Genomic DNA, 21,333 nt, shown 5'->3' on the forward strand with positions numbered 1-21,333 from the left:
TTTTATTATTTACATAATACAACAGAGCATAGATGCTGGATAGTGTGATTATGTGCAATACCCAAGTATGAACTATCTGTACACATTTGCATATCTGATAACTGAATTGAAAGAACAAAGTTAAAGCAAAAGCCTGATGCTTTTAATAGTGAACTAAAAAACTAAGACTGAACACTGCAATAAGTCAAAAGTAGCATCTTGTGTACATACATAACTATTTACAGATGAGAAGAGGCATTACTACAACACTAGTCTATACTATACTTGATTACATAAAAAACCCACAAGTTCCATACATCACAAAAAACCCTTCCATTATAACACAGAAGTGATATTGCCAGACAAGCATCAGTGAACTATACTGCCCTTTCTAGTTATTATACAAAGCTGTAGATAATGGAGCCCATGCAATACACCCAAGAACACTACAGTCCTACACCCAAGTACAATTAAAAATGATAAAGCAGCCCTCCAAGAGTGGTTCCAGCTCCCACTTAAATCTACAGCAGTCATGTTGGGTATGGAAAACCACATGCAACAATTGTTGCATGTGCAACTGTTATATTTAAAACTTTTTTTTAATTTAAAAAAATTTAATTTAAAAAAGCTCCTAATATTCTTTTGAACCCAGAACACACTGAATTTAAGTAGTACATGAATAATAAACTGCTCAAATACTTCTGCAACTTAGATGCATGCGTCACTTGATAGAGCCGCTGTGGTATGTCTAAAAAAAACCCACACGTACATAGCTTTTGTTTTGTAAGCCAATCTTAGCACAATATTGTGCTACACAACATTTTTAGCTATGCAAGGAAAAGCAGACAACTGTTGCAGGCCAGTTCTTAAGTTTCTAGCAGGACATTTCCTTTGGGAAACTATTTTCATGATTCTGAAGTTAATGTAATCTGTTCCAAAATAGTTTTCTTCTCATACATATCTGATTTTTTTCCATTTTTCCCATTGCAGTTGTTAAATGACTTTATTAATTACGGCACCATCACTCATTTTACTGGAAGGCAGAGCCCTCTACATGGCTTACATTCTGCTGGAAAACAATGGAGCGTGGAAATTAAAAGTAGAACAAGATTTTAAGTGACAGAAGTAGACCACCAACCTTTCTGACATATCCTTCTCCCAAACAGGCACATAGTCTTCGGCTAGTGTTATACACCTTGAACATCTCAAAAGGCAGATCTGCTGCAAACATGCAGATAGTATATACGTGTTTGGCACATATGAACTAGAGCCTGTCCTCTGTGCATGTGTATTCCTGTGCAGGTTCTGATCATCCAATCATATTTTGAGGAGAGCATATACATTTTCAAGGGCTGTATCTATCCAATTCTGCCTGTAACAAACACCCAAACATTCTGAAATATCATTAAGACAGACAAGGCTAAAATTAGAACTTTGGAGAACAAAGGAAAATGGCCATGCATCTGCTCTTTAATGCTTTCCTAGGGTATATTAAAATAAAACAAATAAGAGTCAGTCTTTTCACAAGTAGGCTAGTTTATATTCTCTGGATTTTTTCAGCCACCACAACTGGATTCTCTTTCCTGATTTTTGCTGCAGCTTCTGCTTTGTAATCATATGGGCAATTATGCTTGTCAGAATAACGGTGAAGTCCACAAAATAAGTTTCCACATCGGCAATCAAATCCTGTACAAAGAAAAGGAAAAGCAACATCACTAGGAAGCTTCAGACTTAAGCAAGCTATAAATTAAGGGCTTAGTCAGTACAAAGGGGGTATGTGCATCTACTTCAACAAACAGAATAAATGAAATTAATATTTCCAAATGTCAGCTCTATTAAGTGATCTAACGTTACGGATTTTGAAACAGCAAGCAAGTTTAATGGCTACAGATATTTCAACAAATTTAATCTAGTAAGAGACAACGAATCATATAGATCTGTTTGATATTGACAAAGTGCTTTCATACCCGTAAGGCCAACCTTCTTTCTGCACATGAAACATCTGTTCTTCTTTGGTTTAGGCAGTTCAGACGCTTTCTCTTCACTCTGTGAAGTACTAGGTTGTGAAACTGATGGGCTTGGTTGAGTAACAACTGTTAAAGCAAGCAAAAGAAACAAAGGTTAATTTTTTCCTTTTCTTGACTTCACTAGCTACTCCGTAGCATGCTTGTATTTATTAACAGTTAATTCCCCCCTCTACTAAGACCCTGAAGTTTATCTGAAGTACTAAGTAGAATAGGTATTCCTTTAACTTCCCTTTTATCTCTACAGAAAGCCATCAAGTTTTCCCCACTGTTCCATCATCTAGAAAATACAGGATACCTAGTGTTATCACCTGTATACACCCATATAGATATAAAGGCTTGGAAAGCATTCTAGAAGTTCCACATATACACAACATTAAAAGTCATATGATCTAGTTTAAATTAATCCAAAACAATAACAATATTGTTAAAGTTGTTGAACAGAGGGGATACTTGTGGAAAATAGTCAATAGGAACATATTTTAGAAACAAATGACATTTACAGTAATGCTTTTTTGTCATAGTACCAAGTCACTCTGCCACTATACTTGCCAAGTCAGATGAGCTAAAACCTCAGAGTCAACCAGAACAACAGCTAACATTCTTGAGATTCAAACCACCGATTCTGAGATACATCAAGTATACGACTACAAACCACACATCTCAAAAGAGCCCTTGTTTCAGACACTTTTTTCAGTAATTTAAAGAAAGAAAAGTACATATTTACATTGATATCTGTATCCTTGTACTATATTCAACCTTAATGATCAAGCAGGTAGAGTCAAAATTACTTATTTTTCAATTGCCTTTGTCATGAACACTTTTGGTCAAATTTTAGTCACATTTTACTCAAGTTCTCTGCAGGATAAGAATGGGTCTTTCTGTGAACTTCTGTGGATCTGCTAGTTTTCTGTGAAAAATTAATTTTTATCAGTTGTTTTTTAAATCCTTTTTATACTCAAATTAGTGCAGAGGAAAGTCAAGGGAGGTGTGTTTGTATACAAAACTTTAACACATACAATCCAAGGAGTCTGTTCCCATTCAGTTTTCCTGAACACTCAGTTGTATGATTTCATCTGTTGTTTTAAAAGATAATGAGCAAACTATAAAATACACTCCAGAATTAATGACTGAGAAGACAGGCTTAAAGGACTCATTTGTAAACCAACTGTATACATGCAAATAGAATTTCTTAGTTGAGATCCTTTTGGATCAGTAAGCATGACATTCTGTAAAAAGTGGATTTTACTAGACATCATGAACCCCTTATAGTTAACTTATTATCTTTACTATTAATAGCTGTTCTTTTAAAATTTTATTTGTATTATGTTCATATGCCTATTACTACTAACACAAAACCTCACAGATCCAAGCCCCATTTCACAATTCACTGTAGAAGTTAACAAAGAGAGCCTCCAGTCAGTAGTTCATATTCCAGATTGTAAACAAGATTCAGAAGTAACAAACTTCCAGAGGTAACAAGGAACTTTCAGTGCTCATACCCCAAAAGTTTTATACAGTAAACCAGCATTTTCTTATACAATATTGTAACTGTAACAGTCCTAAGGAACAACTCAAACTCTTTACTAACTTTATTTCTGACATATTCTATAGATTTTTCTAGAAAGTGTGAAGAGTTCAGTGTCAACACAATTTTGCTAAGTCTGAGGATAACAATACCATCCAGTCTTGGATATATAATACTTTTTCCATATTTAAGCATGCTATTGGTAAAAAGCAAAAGGTACAGCACTACAATCATTACTGCTATTAATACTTTTCACAGTAGTTTCCACAGCTGCTTTTTTAAAAAAAATTTGTCTTGACAATTAATATTTTCTAGATTAATAAATATAATCCTTTAAACCCCAAAGAAAGTTGTGTTCAGTACCAAATAATCTAGTTGAGAGCCTGTGACCAAAAAAAAATCAGGTTAAAAACACTGACACCACAACGTAAGCCTGTTGGATACCACACACCTTAGCTGACAGGCATTAGTTGTGGCATTAAATTGACTAAACATCTCCCAAACCAAGAAGCAGGGTCAAGAATTTGTTATATTGCCATTCCATTTAAAATGAAATGCTAGTTGTAAGCCATAGCAGATGGAAAAAGGGAACCTTCCTATTCTCTCCCCCATCCCCTTGTGGGGGAGTGAGCGAGCAGCTGTATGGTGCTTAGCTGCCTACCAGGGTTAAACCACAACAATCCTTTTTGGTGCCCAACGTGGGGCTTGAAGGGTTTGAGATAATGACAGGTTTGATTGGAATGTGCTAGATTGAATTTATAGCCATTATTGCTGTTTAGCTATTAATCAGCAGGCTCCTGTGCTTGCTTGCCTTACTGTATATTAGAGTCTAGTGCTCATTTGTGGCTGTTTTTTGCTTTTGCTGCTTGCTGTACTACTTACCATCATACTTTGCCATGCCTGGAAACATTTTGATAACAGCAATGGCCATGCGCCTGGGCTGGCAGATGGCCAGGGCACTGCTGCTTTTTCTGTGCTGCTGTACTGGACAGGCTGGAACTCCAGTGTCAACTCGAGTCAAAGGGACTGTGACCTGTGGATGAGTCTGCATGGGAGAGGGACACCCTGAAGCATCTGTGGCCATGGATAAGTCTGTGCCGCAGCAGGTATACCTCTGAAGGGATTGTGGCCCAAGGATAAGTCCACGCTGGAGAAGGTACACCTCGAAGCATCTGTGGCTGTGGATAAGTCCATGCTGTAGCAGGTTGTCGAGGACTGTTATGGAACCAGAATTGTCTCGACATTGCCATTCTACCGCCATCTTCTGGTTTCGACATCCAGCCCCTGACAAAACCACCACAGGATGCCCATGCAGAGACCAGGACACGAAAGGCGGGACCATGAACCGCACCCACGCCTGCGCAGAGACCAGGGTGAGAAAGGCAGAGGCTGGGACGCGAAAGGCGGGGCCATGGACCACACCTATGCCTGTGCAGACACCAGGGCGCGAAAAGCGGAGGCCAGGACGCGAAAAGCGGGGCCATGAACTGCACGCACGCCTGCGCAGACACCAGGGCGCAAAAAGCAGAAGCGCAAACTGCATGTACGCAGACCTGCTCTGCGCATGTGCATGGCCCTATAAAAGGGCCACGTGTGCCTTTTGAGGTCCTCTTTCTCTTCTCGTCCTACCCCGCGCACCTCCTTGGAAGCTGCTCCTGCGGACACAGAGACTGGACCGACTGGACCTTTGATCAACGGGACAATGCTGGACTCGGAGTGGCAGTAGCTAGTTCCCCTACGTGGCTCTTTCTATTTTTCTCTTTTTCTCTCTCTCTTTCTTTCTTCCCCCCCCCCCCCCCCCCCCCCCCGTCTCCCTACCCAGTCCTCATCCCTTCATTCGCCAAAATAAAGTCAAAAGGTTGTACGGCATTTGACCTCGTTTGCGTCTTAATCTCATCCTTGGGATCGTATCGAAACCTCTCCCGACATTGGATCGGGACACAGGTACACCTTGAAGCATCAGTGGCTGCGCATGAAGTCATGCTGGAGCACCTCAAAGCCTGTGGCTATGGGTAAGCCCATGACAGAGCAAGTACACTCCTGAAGGGACTGTGGCTGTGGGCAAGGCCACACTGGAGCAAGTATATCTCTGAAGGCATTGTGGCCCACGGAGAAGGCCACGCTGGAACGGGTGCACCTCAAAGCAACTGTGGCCATGGATAAGTCTATGCCGCAGCAGGTATACCCCTGGAGAGACTGTGGCTTATAGACAAGGCTCCACTTGGAGCAGGTAAACCCCTAAGGGACTGCAGTCTGTGGATAAATTCAAGTCAGAGCAGGGGCAAGGGGAGGAGTCCATTGCAATATTAAACTCTATGGCCTGGCCCAAAGGGACCAGGGGTGGAGATTGTAATGGAAATACCTTTAAATTGTTGTAACCCATGATCTGAGTTGCATGTTATAGGAAGTACTATAGCAGGAACCACCCGAACCAATGGAGGATGAACATCACAAGAAGCAGTGCAAGTGCAGCAGTGACCCAACCTGTGTTCACTGAACCATCAAGGCAAAGAGATAGTCTAGTAGATCATTCTGTGTCACAGAAATATATTAAAAACAAATCCATCTAAGGAAAAGTGTTACCAACTGCTACAAATGTACTTCCTCCTCCATATAAATAAACTGACTAGTGTTCACTACCACAACCAACAATATGGGAACTAGAAAGGAATAATAATCCTAAGTGCAAAGGCCCATTTCCCAAGAGAGCTGCCAAACAGGATCCTTCCCCCACAACTAAAATACATTCCAAAAAGGAAAAGCAGATAACATGCAGAACTGGGCAACTAAAAGGTCCCAAGACAAGGAAGTAGGGCAGGGCCCCCTAAATCAGAATTCAAGTGTTCAATTTATTACTCTTCTGCAAGTGTTATCTGTGCAAGGAGGTATCCTCACACATTTATGCCAGCAGAGTTAGATCTAATAATGAGTTTTAATAATGAAGTCCTCAAAGTAGCTTCTGATCAACAGCTAGAACAGGGACAACACCCTTTAACTAAAGCTCACACATGAGAACAAAAACCCCTTTTTCATCAAACTGTGGCTCAAATGAAATTTTATAAAAGTTTTAGTTGTTCTGACATGACATTAGGAACCAAATTCATCAGATACTATCCTGAAAAATGCTTGTCACAAAAGGCTCCCTCTAGCATACAAGCCAAATCTAACTGGGCAACTACAATGCCATTCCTCAATATATTAAATTCATTTTATGCCAGAAATGATACTGTTAATCATCAGGAAAAGTACTCGAAGTGATTGCCATGGAATAAACCACTAGACAAAAGCTGAAACAATGGCAGGAAAATGGTTGTTACTGTTACCTGCAGACCTGCTTCCTCAGTACCAATAACCCTATTCATATGAAGCAAAGCCTTTTACCACCAGAACATGTTTTATCGCCTTAACAGAGTTCCTGTTGGCATGTAGCCTTCTCCATCACCATGGTTATTTCTCTTGCCAACCATCGACTCATGTTACCAGATGAGGTTTGTTTAATTTTATGAGACCAGCTCTCCTGCTACAAGGTTGAAGAACTCAGGAGCAAAATAAGTTTTCAGAACTGGGCATGACTTCTTAATTTTTATTAATAAAGTAAGACAACAACAAGCTAGCCACAGGCATTGTAAAAAGCAGTACCATAAGGAACAACAAAACAGGCACAGGGGTTGCCATCCAGAGGGACCTGGACAAGCTCAAGAAGTGGGCCCATGTGAACCTCATGAGGTTCAACAAGGACAAGTGCAAGGTCCTGCACCTGGGATGGGGCAACCCCCAGTATCAATATAGCCTGGGGGATGAAGGGGTTGAGAGCAGCCCTGAGGAGAAGGACTTGGGGATACTGATAGACGAAAAGCTGGACATGAGCCATGTATCCTGGGCTGCAAAAGCAGCATGTCCAGCAAGCTGAAGGAAGTAATTCTGCCCCGCTACTTTGCTCTGGTGAGACCCCACCTGGAGTACTGCGTCCAGCTCTGGGGTCCTCAGCACAGGAAGGACATGGACCTGTTGGAGCGGGTCCAGAGGAGGGCCACAAAAATGATCAGAGGGATGGAACACCTCTCCTGTGAGGAAAGGCTGAGAGAGCTGGGGTTGTTCAGCCTGGAGAAGAGAAGGCTGCGGGGAGACCTTATTGTGGCCTTTCAATACTTAAAGGGGGCTTATAAGAAAGATGGGGATAGTCTTTTTAGCAGGGCCTGTAGTGATAGGACAAGGAGTAATGGTTTTAAACTAAAAGAGGGTAGATTCAGACTGGATATAAGGAAGAAGATTTTTCATGATGAGGGTGGTGAAACACTGAAACGGGTTGCCCAGAGGCGGTAGATGCCCCATCCCTAGAAACATTCAAGGACAGGCTGGATGGGGCTCTGAGCAACCTGATCTAGTTGTAGATGTCCCTGCTCATTGCAGGGGGGTTGGACTAGATGACCTTTAAAGGTCCCTTCCATCCCAAACCATTCAATGATTCTATAATTCTTCTAAGGACCAACATAATCCTAGTATGAGAAGTGCCTGAAAAAAAGCACAAATATAAGTGTTGCATTGTAAATTTGGGAAGATTTACTTCACTCAGTCTGAAGATAAGATGCATCTTTAAAGCAGACAGAAGGGGAACAGCAAGGTCACTGATGATTTGAAGTAAGCCACAAGCCACAGCATAACAGCTGTTCAACCTATACGCAAAAAGGTCCTACAAACAGGAAGAACAATGCTACCCTGACCCCAAAGTAGTAAAGCCACAGTGACCCTGTGAGACTTCTGAAAAAGTAATAACCACTGTAATAACTAGACTGTCAGATAACTGACAGTGGTTTTCCTTACATAAGCCAATACAGCTGGAGCAGTTCATGAAGGACTGTATCCTGTGGGAGGGACCCATGCTGGAGCAGGGAAAATGTGCAAGGAGGAAGGAACAGCAAAGAGGAACTGTTATGAACGGACTGTAACCTTCTATTCCCCTGCATCACTCAGAATAGAGGGAGGAGGTAGAAGAGTCTGAAATAAAGGAGTAAAGTTGAGCCTGGGAAGAAGGGGGTGGGGGGAAGGCATTTTTAGTTTTGTCTTTGTTTCTTACCATCCCACTCCATTTTTTTAATTGGCAATAAATTAAATTCATTTTCCCCCAGTTGAGTGTTTTGCCTGTGACTGTAATTGGTAGCCCTGTCCTTATCTCAACCCACAAGCTTTTCCATCTTATTTTCCTCTGCTGAGGAGCAAGAGAACAGCTGGGTGTGCATCTGGCAGTCAGCCAAGGTCAACCCACTACACCTCCCCATATTTAAAGCAACCAGAAAGGGCTACCAAAGTAATACCAATAAGGTTTTTAGAAGCTTCCTCTATACCCAAACAAATTACCCAAAATAGAACCCTAGCAGTTTAACAAACTGCATTGACTTCCACAATACTAGGAAGCAGTAAGCATGTCAGTGAAGAGCAAAATGCTTGAGAGCATAAAAAAAAAAAAAGGTTTTAAGTATTCTAACTACTTTTACATGAAGGTAATCCCCAACTCCCACCACGGAAGAACTGGGAAAATTAAAACAGAAAAAGGAATAAAGGTAATAGACAAAGAGCACCCAAAAGTCATCAGAAAGACATACTGCACTTCTGCAATACCAGAACTGAAAATTATACTACAGATTACGTAATCCTTATGCTGCACATTAACACAACTGACTTGTATATAAAGTTTGAGTCATTGAAAATAAGATGGACAGTATTTATTATGCTTTATCAAGCTTGAGAATGAATATTTTATTCTTCAGAAACTGCAATTGCTATGCTGATCTAGGTACCCATGATAAAAGGCTAAAGAATAAACTGCATTTTTAATTTGATGCCAAAGAACTGGGATAAAACTATTCTGCAGCATATAACTAATCTCCTATGTGCCCAACTAACAGGCACACTGAATATTTTTACTCTTACATCAATATAACAGATACCCCTGTTTAAGTATCACACCAAAGTATGGTTTAATTTGGTTACCATCGAGACTTGATGCCTGTTGCACATCTCTCAAAAAGATACAATAGCATCCTATCAGCAACGAGCACAGGACCAGCAGTTGGGTCCTCAGTCTTATTTTTCAAGGTAGACAGCTTCAAAACTTAGAAGAAATTATTCAGTTCCAATCAGGGACATCTACACAAGCTACAGCAGACATGGGAAATGGGAAGATAATTTTTAACACAAGACAAAGTTGATATATCTGATGATTTTATCAACAGCCACAAAGGAACTGTCTACAGATAGCATCCACAGTTAAATACTATAGCCATGTTTGAAAACAAATCAGAATCAGTTATTAAAACAAGAACCAAGCAATATAATCTATTTATCATCTTGAACCTTCAATATCTCATAAGACAGCTGTCTACTCAGCATCTTACTCAGAATATTATCTGCAACACACTGTATATATCATAGCTACTGGTTTTATCTATAACATAAGTGAGGGCAACCCATAACAGGGTCTCAACCTGCATGTAGGACAGCTGTGGCATTTAACATTAAAATAACTCATCATATTGGCTTGGTACAGAGCCAAAAGACAAGTGAGCTAACCATCATCTCATGAATTCCATTAAATGTCAGCTTCCAGGAATGGAAAGGGTAACCTACAACGTGGATAGAATAGGACTAAGTTAATAATATTTGGGGAAGATTTTTTAACACTTATTTTACACAAGACCATATGCATTTCAAGTTCCAGTTCACTTCCTTTACAGGCAGCACTATTCCACAACTGTGGCTTCAGAGCGATAACTCACCACACTGCTCCCTAAAGCAAAGCTATTACTGGGTTAAGAAAAATAAAGTTTTTTATATGCATGCTGATACTAATTAAGTCTGGAAACACTGACAGACCTGACGGGAGACTCATTCAGAAAGGTAGTGACCCACAAAAGCAAAAAAAAAAAATGCTAAAAATATGCTATGACTTGATACAATATGATTATTTAAACATACTTGTTTTCAGAACAGTTTGAGTTTAGTGCTCAATATGTAAGTCATCTCTCTTGTATGGATGTTTTATTGCCACTTAAAAACCTGCTAAAACAAAACAGGTTTCTTAAAAGCCTCCACTATGCCTCACCAACTTGGTAATGGTATTGCTCTGATGTAATAATCAGCATAAGGAAAGTAAAGGAGTTAGATAAGGGTTTTTTGCATTTAATTCCTGTAAATTAGCATGGAAAAACCCACAAATATGAACAATATCTCTACAATGCTTCAGGTATATTCTGACTTTGGTCAAGACTGGACTAGAATTCAATCCTTAATTAAAAAGTGTAGAAGCATATCAAAAGCTTATAAAATGCATGATATAACTAATGCCCAATTATGAATTGGAGTTTTGATATAAAGGTCTTTATATTTCACTGACTTGTGAACAGTTCATTAGATAAGCAACTGGACTGAACATATGCCACAATTCAATTACAAAACTACAACAAGCAAGAAAGTTGAACTAAGAAATTACAAGTTACAACAAAATATAGCATGTTAGACATCTAAATTACAACCAACTAGGCCAGTTACATGTCATGCCTTTCTTCCTTCAAATGCTAAGATACAATTAATTGCCTTCAGACCTGATTTGTTCTGAATGAGAATCCAGGTTACAACCTCAATCTGGGAAAAACAAAAGAAAAAACAAGCCTGTTAAGCTTAATTTTTGTCAACTTCAGAACCTTTTAGAATCAGATGCTTAAATACCAACAGCAAGAAAGTATACTTTTAGTCCACAGACTTGAAGACAATTGTCCAGACCTAACTATTTATAACTTTCTGGCTTGCAGAAAAGAACAAACCTTCATAGTGCTGAAGACAAAAAAAAGACCTACTTTGCTTGAAGGCTACATTGTTTGTTCCTGACCTACCATCTGATAGACGGTTATGAAATTCAATTGCCAGGGTGAGACTACACATAAAATTAAAGTCTTTTCATTAGCAACATCATAACAGGCATTATCTTAGAGAATTACATCTCATAGAAACTATTAGCTTTGTTGTTATGAGGTGACATGAATTATCTACTCTACTATTGTTTCAGCTCCTCCTCAAGAGAGACCAACACATATTGGATACTGCTGGAAAACAGGAAGAAAAAACATGGAACTAGCCCAAACACAATAGGGATTTATAAAAAGCTGAGGCCAGCTTTTCTTGACTGCAATACACTTACAGGATCAACGTACTAGTGAATACAGCAAACACTTGGTATATCTTAAGTGTCCAATAAACCCTTTGTGATTTAAGAATAGAATATAAGGACATGTATAAGGACACTATTCTGTGCTGTCTAAAATCTGCCCCCAACTTGATGAACTTCTACTTTTAGAGCAGCTGAAGACTGTTTCAAGAATTTATGGATATGTACTAAGGAGGACAGTTTTGTTATAGAAGTTTTTTTTCCAAACATTTAAATTCTATGGTAGTTTTCCCAATGATCTCTACACAAGCTTTAACAGAGCTTTAACTGGTTTCAATCTGCAAGATTATTAACTTGAGTTTCTTTTATGTATTTTTCCTCCCCATTCTAATCAATAGAGTGCTGTGTGACACTACCATTTAGTTGCCTCATTATAAGAAAATGGATATTGAGTCAACAGAAACAGAAGATTGCCCTTTACAGTTGGCAAAATGACAAATCCCTATTGGCAGTTTTAATAAGACAAAATTCAGCTACTATTTGACTACTGCGACCATTTTATGTATTTCTTTCCTGCCTGTCACTTTTTCAATTAGTAATTCATAACAAGACAATATGGGTTTATAAATATTGTGACAAAGTATAAATTTCTAAGTTACATACAGTAAGTCTCTTCAAATAACATAAGTTACAAGAAGCTGAAACATGTAAAAAAATCTCAGTCTGTACATAACCAAAAAAGAATATAGTAAAAGCAACTATAATTTAGTTCACGTCACAATTTTAACTTAACGTGACTTAATTAAAATAGTAAAAACTTGTGTACAAACACCAAGCAATTAACTATCAGCTGTAACAGCAGTCTTACTGACAAAGACGCATCTATATAGTGCTGAGTGATACCTTCTGGAATTTTCAACTCAGATTTTCAAAACAAAAAAAAAAAAACAAACCACATTTTATCTTCAGTTGTAGTGAATAGATTTTCCTATTAAACATTGGCTTTTAATGTTTTAAGACTGTTTCAGAACTGTTAAAATTAACAAGTGTCAATATCTATAGATATCAAACAAGTACATTAAGATACAAGTACATTAAGATTTGAATAAACTGCTATATAATAAAACATGAATTCAATCACTCACTAGTAGGTAGGGAAGCAGTCCCTCCCCACCTCCCACCAAGAAATACTTTACACTTCAAAGTTTAAATACTACAGCTACAACCTTCCTGAACAGGAGTAAAACTTTTAAAGTGAACATTCTCACTAAGCAATTAATGCCATAAGTATTCTATATCAACAGAACAATGTTCTGGTTATATCTACTGATTACTCAGTCCAAGAACCTTTAGCAGTCTTTGTTAGTATTTTAAATCAATTATTCCCTTCTCCCCTACCCTCATCCTTCTATAGAACGGAATTTATTAAGAACTCTGTTCTTCAAACGCAACAAACCATTTTGATTGCCATGAGCCATCAGGAACTGTACTGCTAGATTTTATACAAAAATCAACACTGACTTCAAAATTGAACATCTTGCACCCAGATACAATTTAAGTGTCTTACTTTTAAAAATTAAGGTTTGATAGCCAAAATGCTCCTCAAGTGTCACATTATCTACTAAAATTGAATGTGTGTCTGAAAACTATATTCTGGCACTAATCATTTTTCTTGATTCTGAAGGTACTAATACTCAAGAAGCATCCATAATTAACAGTTCCTCAAGACAATCACCACAAAGGGATACACCTACTTAAGAGAAAGTAAATAAATTGTCAGCTTCTGTTAAGTCAGTTGTACCCAGTGTTACTCTGCAGACATACCTGGCTCGGTCTCTGTTTTCGGTGATACTTTTTCCTCTCTTGAAATGCTCATTTCTGTCATTTGCTGCATTACAGGCAAAGCGGCAACAGGCACATTTCTGTTTACGTACAGTGAAATGGGTAATTACATTAGTTTTGAGTTCATAAAAGGAGCTTAAACCTTCAAAATCCATCAATAGACTACCTGATTAGTTATTATTGATATACATTCCTGACCTGTACTTCTACTATCTCTCTTCCCTAGAAGAAACTAGGCAATCTGTAGCAAATATTTCCCCAGACAAACCAGAAATATCCTTGTAAATGCAGTAGTCCAACACCAAACACTAATTAGTTCTCCGTTATAAAGATTCATAAAGCACTGTCGGGCACACTGTCCTTTTTTCCTCTGCAGAAACTCACTGTAATAGGGCAAGGTTACTGCAATGTTACTTTAACTTACTATACACTCACAGTTCATTCAAACCTCAAAATACCTTCATCTGGTGAAGGGTCTAGAGAATAAGTCTTATGAGGAGCAGCTGAGGGAACTGGGGTTGTTTAGTCTGGAGAAGAGGAGGCTTATTGCTCTCTACAACTACCTGAAAGGAGGTTGTAGCGAGGTGGGGGTCCGTCTCTTCTCCCTAGTAACAAGTGATAGGACGAGAGGAAATGGCCTCAAGTTGCACCAGGGGAAGTTTAGGTTAGATATTAGGAAAAATTTATTCACTGAAAGGGTTGTCAAGCATTGGAACAGGCTGCCCAGGGAAGCGGTTGAGTCCCCATCCCTGGAAGTATTTAAAAGACTGTGTAGATGTGGTGCTTCGGGACATGGTTTAGTGGCAGACTTGGCAGTGTTAGGTTTACAGTTGGACTCGATGATCTTAAAGGTCTTTTCCAACCTAAATGATTCTATGATCTTACCTTGATTTTTCAGATGTGCTACTAGCAGTACCTTCACAGTTGTTTAAGCTAGTATCTGCTCTCTGTACAGATGCAGAGTCTGAGGTAGGACTGTTTGAACCACTAGTTGTCCCTATATAACAGAAATTTGAGAAGTTAATTATAAGCAAAGTATAGATTACAAGTTAGTCAAGTAGTTTTGCATACAGTTATGAACTGTTTCCAATCATTCCTCATTCTACTGCATCTTCTTAATTAAAAGATAGACTATATTGTTAATGACCAACATACAGGGATTGTGGGCCACAATATATTACACAAAAATGCATTTTTATTTTTACTGCAATTTAAAGTATTATTCCCTTTGATATTCATAGTTTTAGTATGCAGCTATAGGAAGATCTCCTCAAATAAATTCTGCGATTCTTGTCATCATCTATATATTATATTATATATTATTTCAAGACACACAAAAAAAAAAAAAAAAAGACTCAAACCTTTACCCATTGGGCTGATTCTACCACTATTCTGCTGTCGCTGAAGATGCTCTTTGTAGCAAACAGAACACATCCCATTTGTCCTAGGATTTCCATAAAATCCACATCCTGTACTACACAGCATGGGCCCTGGGGTCTGGTTTGTCTCCTGAGCCATTTCAATGCTGTAAATAAAACCAAGAACTGCATTAGGAACTGGCATTTCACCAAAACCAATTACAGGGTTACAGAATTAAAGTAGGTCTGCTTACCTTGCCCACAAAAAGGGATATCAGCATTTTTAAAGATGGCTATATGGATATTAATATATAATTCAATACTTCAATTGTATTGATAAGTAACATCATTACGAATCTCTAAGAAAGGTAAAAAGCATTATCACAGTGTAGTGGGTTGACCTTGGCTAGATACCAGGTGCCCACCAAACCACTCTATCACTCCCCCTCCTCAGCTGTACAGGTGGAGAAAAATACAATGAAAGGCTCATGGGTTGAGATAAGGACAGGGAGAGATCATGCACCAACTACCATCGTGGGCAAAACTGACTCTACTCAGGGAAATTAGCTTAATTTATTACCAATCAAATCAGAGAAGGGTAATGAGAAAGAAAACCAAATCTTAAAAACACCTTCCCCCCACCCCTCCCTTCTTCCTGGGCTTAACTTCACTCCCAATTTCTCTACCCCCCCACCCCCAGCAGGGCAGGGGTCCTCCATGGGCTGCAGGGGGACAGCCTGCCTCAACCATGGTTTCACAATGGGCTACAGGGGAATCTCTGCTCCAGCACCTGGAGCACCTCCTCCCCCCTCCTTCTTCCCTGACCTTGGTGGTCTGCAGAGTTTTCTCTCACATATTCTCACTCCTCTCTTCTGGCTACTGTTGCACAGCAGGTTTTCCCCCTTCTTAAATATGTTATGCCAGAGGTGCTACCACCATCACTGATTGGCTCAGCTTTGGTCAGCAGCAGATCCTTCTTGGAGCCAGCTAGCATTGGCTCTATCAGACACAGGGCAAGCTTCTATCAGATTCTCACAGAAGCCACCCTTGCGCCCTGCCCTGCCCGCCCCCCCCCCCTTTGCCATACAAACCCAATACACATAGCAATACTGAGAAGTAATATACTTGTCAGACACTGAGCTGTGTGTGCAGGTTACAACCAAATTTAATTCAATGCCCAACAAAAACTTTATTACCAACCTCTGAGCACTTACAAGGTAGGAAAAAACCCACAGCTAGATGGGTAGAATAAGCAAGACCAAGTTTGGGTCTACTAAACAATTCTGGTAATTAGCATAGCTTATCTTTGCAGACTCCAAAAGAAGAACTCCACTTTTTCAGTAATGTTGATCTTAGAATCACAGAATCATAGAATGCTTTGGGATGGAAGGGACCTTTAAAAGGTCATCTAGTCCACCACCCCCCCTGCAATTGGCAGGGACATCTACAACTAGATCAGGTTACTCAGAGCCCCATCCAGCCTGTCCTTGAATGTTTACAAGGATGGGGCATCTACCACCTCTCTGGGCAACCTGTTCCAGTGTTTCACCACCCTCATCATGAAAAATTTTTTCCTTGTGTTCAGTCTAAATCTACCCTCCTTTACTTTAAAACCATTATCCCTTGTCCTATCACTACAGGCCCTACTAAAAAGTCTGTCCCCATCTTTCTTATAAGCCCCCTTTAAGTACTGAAAGGACACAATAAGGTCTCCCCACAGCCTTCTCTTCTCCAGGCTGAACAACCCCAACTCTCTCAGCCTTTCCTCATAGCAGAGGTGTTCCATCCCTCTGATCATTTTTGTGGCCCTCCTCTGGACCCGCTCCAACAGGTCCATGTCCTTCCTGTGCTGAGGACCCCAGAGCTGGACACAGTACTCCAGGTGGGGTCTCACCAGAGCAGAGCAGAGGGGCAGAATCACCTCCCTCGACCTGCTGGCCATGCTTCTTTTGATGCAGCCCAGGATACGGTTGGCTTTCTGGGCTGCAAGAGCACATTGCTGGCTCATGTCCAGCTTTTCGTCTATCAGTACCCCCAAGTCCTTCTCGGCAGGGCTGCACTCAACCCCTTCATCCCCCAGCCTGTATTGATACCGGGGATTGCCCTGACCCAGGTGCAGGACCCTGCACTTGGCCTTGTTGAACCTCATGAGGTTCACACAGGCCCACTTCTTGAGCTTGTCCAGGTCCCTCTTGGATGGCATCCTGTCCCTCAGGCGTGTCAACTGCACCACTCAGCTTGGTGTCATCTGCAAACTTGCTGAGGGTGCACTCGATCCCACTATGTCACTGATGAAGATATTAAACAGCACTGGCCCCAGTACAGACCCCGGAGGGACACCACTTGTCACTGGTCTCCATCTGGACATCGAGCTATTGACCACTACCCTCTGGATGCAACCATCCAGCCAATGCCTTATCCACCAAACAGTCCTCCCATCAAATCCATATCCTTCCAATTTAGAGAGGAGGATATTGTGGGGGACCGTGTCAAAGGCCTTACAGAAGTCCAGATAGATGACATGCGTAGCTCTTCCCTTGTCCACTGATGCAGTCCCTCCATCATAGAAGGCCACTAGGTTGGTCAGGCAGGACTTGCCCTTGGTGAAGCCATGCTGGCTGTCCCGAATCACCTCCCTGTCCTCCATGTGCCTTAGCATAGCTTCTAGGAGGATCTGTTCCATGATCTTCCCAGGCACAGAGATGCATCATTTTGATGCTAATCCCATTATTAACAGGTCATACTTTCACAACACATTTGTTAAACAGAACAAAATCACTCAAGTATGGGCAACAGTCATTTTAAAACTGTATTTTATATCTTTAGGAGAAGTTTCCATAACGAGATCTTTAACGCTGCTTAAATTGCATATTAAGCCCAATACTGAATATTAACTAGCAACAACATGTGTACAACGGGCCCTCAAAACAGATGATCAAAAAGCATTTGTGAAATAAGCTTAGACCAGTTTTTACTCTTCCAAGAAAAATAAAACAATTTTAGACTGTTGATTACATTCATTTACATAGTCCATGCATTTCCAAAAAGCCAGTTAAGTCTTTTGTCTTAAAGATATAGGCAGACTTCTGCACCTCCCAAAGGTAGATAATGCTAACCCTACCTCTGCCATCAACTGCAAAAGTTAGGAATAAAAATACTTCACACTGGTAGTTAACCTCTGCAAAACAAGGCTAGTACAAAAACTGATATAGTAACCAAATCCTTAGCTCCCAACGGCAATAAAACTGGAATATAGTAATCAAGCGATCTACTACAAATTGAGGACACAAGAATATTGTGCTTGTCCTCCAAAAATTTAGATTTAGTGGAAGGAGCCTACGGCAGTTGGAGACATTTTAGTGAAAACTCTAGATTACTGCCTTCCTCTTTAAGGGCAGCCACAATAAGGGACATTTGTCTGCTGATGCTCACAAGAACTCAAACATACCAAATGCTAATATCTCAACAATATGACAACTGTAATTGACAGCAGCATTCATCTAGTTAATCTAAACTTCTGGGATCAAAGTAAATCAATAGCAGGAAAAGAGTAAAATTAATCTGCTTGCCTGCTGGTGGTCACAGGACTTAAATGATTTATACCTTTGTTTCAGTACTACAAAGCAAACTCACACTTATTCCGATATACCTCTCAACAAATTGCAGTTTTACAGCCATACATCAGTCAATGGACGCAACAGAAAACCTAAGACCTAAACCCAATATTCTCATCTTTATTGTAGCTCTATGTTATTATAATACAAATAAAGACTGTACTTCTTCCCTTATTATGCAGATAAGCTCGAAGTGCTATAACATACACTACCACCACCAATCTCAGTTGACTTGCTCCACTTTCAAATTATCACTTACTAAATTTAGCTTTAGGTATTAATGCTGGTAGTAACATATTACAAACAATAATCTTCATGGTAAGTAACATATTACAAACAATAAGTCTTCGTGGCTCCTTTGTCAGCACAGTCTTTCACTACTTGAAATGCATGCCCCTAATTGAAAGATCAAGTTGTTATCCAATGCTTAAGAAATTGTGCTTTTTCACACTCTAAGGTCCAGGTATCACCTGACTAGGTTATAATATGCTTTCCAGAATTTAATCTACTAACCAGGACACTAAAATATGCCATTTAATCTTTTGAACCAATAGTGAAAGTGAAGTTTTCAGAAGAGACAGATTACAGACTTCTCCAATTCTTTCCCTACGAGCTTTTCTACTAAGATCAGTAACTAGCTAAGGCCTTACAAATTCAGTTCTATTTCCTGGAAAACTAGCTAACACCATCACATATCTGCTTTCCTCAACTTTTCTCAGAAACTTAGGTCACATGGGTGAGCACATTAGCTTCTGCCTATCACAAGGCTGCAGCATGACAGGCTAAGTTAAAGGCTCAGACACAAAACCTTGTCAACAGGGGCCTCTGAAATCAGCTTCTATTTATATCTCTGAAGACTGCCAACTCCAACAACCCACAGAACTGAAGCAGCCGAGCATACACCCACTGTAAGAGAAAAATATGAAATTCAATTAACATGACTACAGCTTCTTTTCTAGGGGAAAAGGGAGTGCAGATACTTAAATTCAATCAAGAAAATGCAGCATCATGAGGTAGTCATCTCAAACAGACATTTTCACCTCTATTTCACAGCAAAAACAGAAAACAACTGGCTATGATCAGAGACCTAAGAGGTGATTACTCTCTCATGGCCTTATAAATACATCCCCCAACCTTTTGGGTGGGTGGTTATAACCAAACCTTTGCAAAAAATATAAAGATCTCCTTTTGGGGGTAGAAGAGAAAGTCTTAACCCTCAGAGATGTCCCCGTTTTAACCCTGACCTCCCAATATAAAAAGGAGCTATTTTATTCAGCATGTTGACTCAAACAGTAATTTACATCACTGACCTTCACAGTTACTGGCAAGTTTACCCAGCTAAACTAAAAAGGGAACATAAATACTTTATTTATTATTATTATTAAAGTTAACAAAGTTTCGTAACTAAGACATCTTTTTAGTTCCAAATTACAACTACAATACAACTACAAACTAGTTTTAAATCAATAATAAAACCTTGGAATTGAGTCAGCGATAGGGCTAAACTGGCTGGTTAAATAAATACTTATTTATCTGAATATCCTCTGCTAGAAAACGGACCACAAAAAAAAAACAAAAACAAAAAAAACCCTAAAAAAACTAACCAAACAGCAAGGATGTTTCAGATATACGTCTCTCTAACAGTGTTCTAGGTGAAGCAAAAAGACGAAGTAAATGCGAAGAACACAGATCAAAACCGGCTATTTCCCAATAACAATTAAATCCAGCTCAATGAGTCAGACAAAAGGGAAGGCGCCGCCAAGTGCTCAAAGCGTGGTACGTTTCAGTCGCCTTCCCCTCCCCTCTTCCCCCACCGAGGACACCGGAACACAAAAGACTCAGAGGCTGCTGGGCTAAGGAGCAAAAAAAATAGGAGGGGGTGCCAAGCCGGAAATGTGGAGCCCAGGGCACTCCCCGCCGCGTCGGGGCCTCTCACAAACCCCTGAATCATGTTCGGCACCGGCTGCCGCGCGGCTTCCCTCACCGCCCCTCTCCCAGCGAGGGCTGAGGAAGCCTCATTGTCTCGCTCCCTTTGTCTGCCCCACGAAGGGGGGAATGGGGTATGTGCCAGCCCGGCCCGCGGCCTCCCTCCGCAGCACCCGCCGCGTCAGAGAACAAGAGGAAGGAGACCGCCGGAGGAGACGAGAGACGCCCCACCACCCCTCGCATCGCGGAAAGTGGCGGAAACGCCGCGGGGAGGCCCAAGCACCACCACCACCACCACCACCACCACCCCCCCCCCGCGCCGCTCCTCTACGCGCACCACCACCGCGCTAACAGCTCTCAGAAACAGAGCCCGCATCCCCCCCAGCCGCCCCTCAGCGCCCACGTACCTGCTCCTGGGAGTGGAAGGGGGGCGGAGCGAGAAATCCCACGGACGAAGTCGGAGGCGCTGCAGGTGGCTCCGGACTGTTTCTGGGAGAGTGAAGGGCAAGAGGGTGTGGGGCACGAAGCTGGCGGCACCACCGCCTTCTGCGGCAGCAGAGCGGAACGAGACGCGCGACGCACAGGAGAAGGACGAAAGGAAAGCGCAAGAAAGAGAAAGAATTGAGGAAGAAGGGTGGAGGAAGGAGGGACCCAAACCCGCCGGTCGGCTCGCGTCAGCTCCGCCTCCTGGCTGCTGCTGAGGCCTGCACGCCCGCGCGCTCCTACGCGGAGGCGGCTAGGGAGAGGGAAGAGAGAACGAGGCACATGCGAGGTGGCTCACGGTAACGCCGTCATCGCCTGCAGAATCACCAACCTCCCCCTCCCCGAGACTGGAAACTATACAGGAATGGACTCCGCGCGTAGTCAGAGAACGTCGTCTGCCCTCCAGGGGGGCGGGGAAGCG

At 41.0% G+C, this 21,333-nt stretch overlaps 1 protein-coding gene across 2 annotated transcripts; it reads right to left on the minus strand.

Annotated features, from left to right (window-relative positions):
• Nucleotides 1–3: 3 nt before the first annotated feature.
• LOC309601997 (AN1-type zinc finger protein 5-like) lies at nt 4–20,968 on the minus strand. Of its 2 annotated transcripts, none has more exons than XM_082335269.1 (6): nt 20,837–20,968; nt 14,899–15,056; nt 14,417–14,528; nt 13,514–13,611; nt 1,947–2,072; nt 4–1,665 (listed from the first exon to the last, which is right to left on the minus strand). In XM_082335269.1, the coding sequence occupies exons 2-6, from the start codon at nt 15,047–15,049 to the stop codon at nt 1,517–1,519; spliced, it is 636 nt and encodes a 211-aa protein (XP_082191395.1). In that variant the 5' UTR covers nt 15,050–15,056; nt 20,837–20,968; the 3' UTR covers nt 4–1,516. The 2 variants fall into 2 exon arrangements, with proteins under 2 accessions (XP_082191395.1, XP_082191394.1); XM_082335268.1 differs by having other exon boundaries at nt 14,893–15,056.
• Between the last annotated feature and the right edge of the window lie 365 nt (nt 20,969–21,333).

This window comes from Platalea leucorodia, assembly GCF_965183815.1.
Source record: "Platalea leucorodia genome assembly, chromosome: W".
In the NCBI taxonomy this organism is placed as follows: domain Eukaryota; kingdom Metazoa; phylum Chordata; class Aves; order Pelecaniformes; family Threskiornithidae; genus Platalea; species Platalea leucorodia.

Coding starts and splice junctions, on each gene's coding strand:
- LOC309601997 (XM_082335268.1), bottom strand. CDS start 15,049: ATGGCTCAGGAGACAAACCAGACCCCAGGGCCCATGCTGTGTAGTACA. Junction 13,612..14,416: donor AGCACATCTGAAAAATCAAG/GTAAGATCATAG, acceptor GTACGTAAACAG/AAATGTGCCTGTTGCCGCTT. Junction 1,666..1,946: donor AAAGAAGGTTGGCCTTACGG/GTATGAAAGCAC, acceptor TTCTTTGTACAG/GATTTGATTGCCGATGTGGA.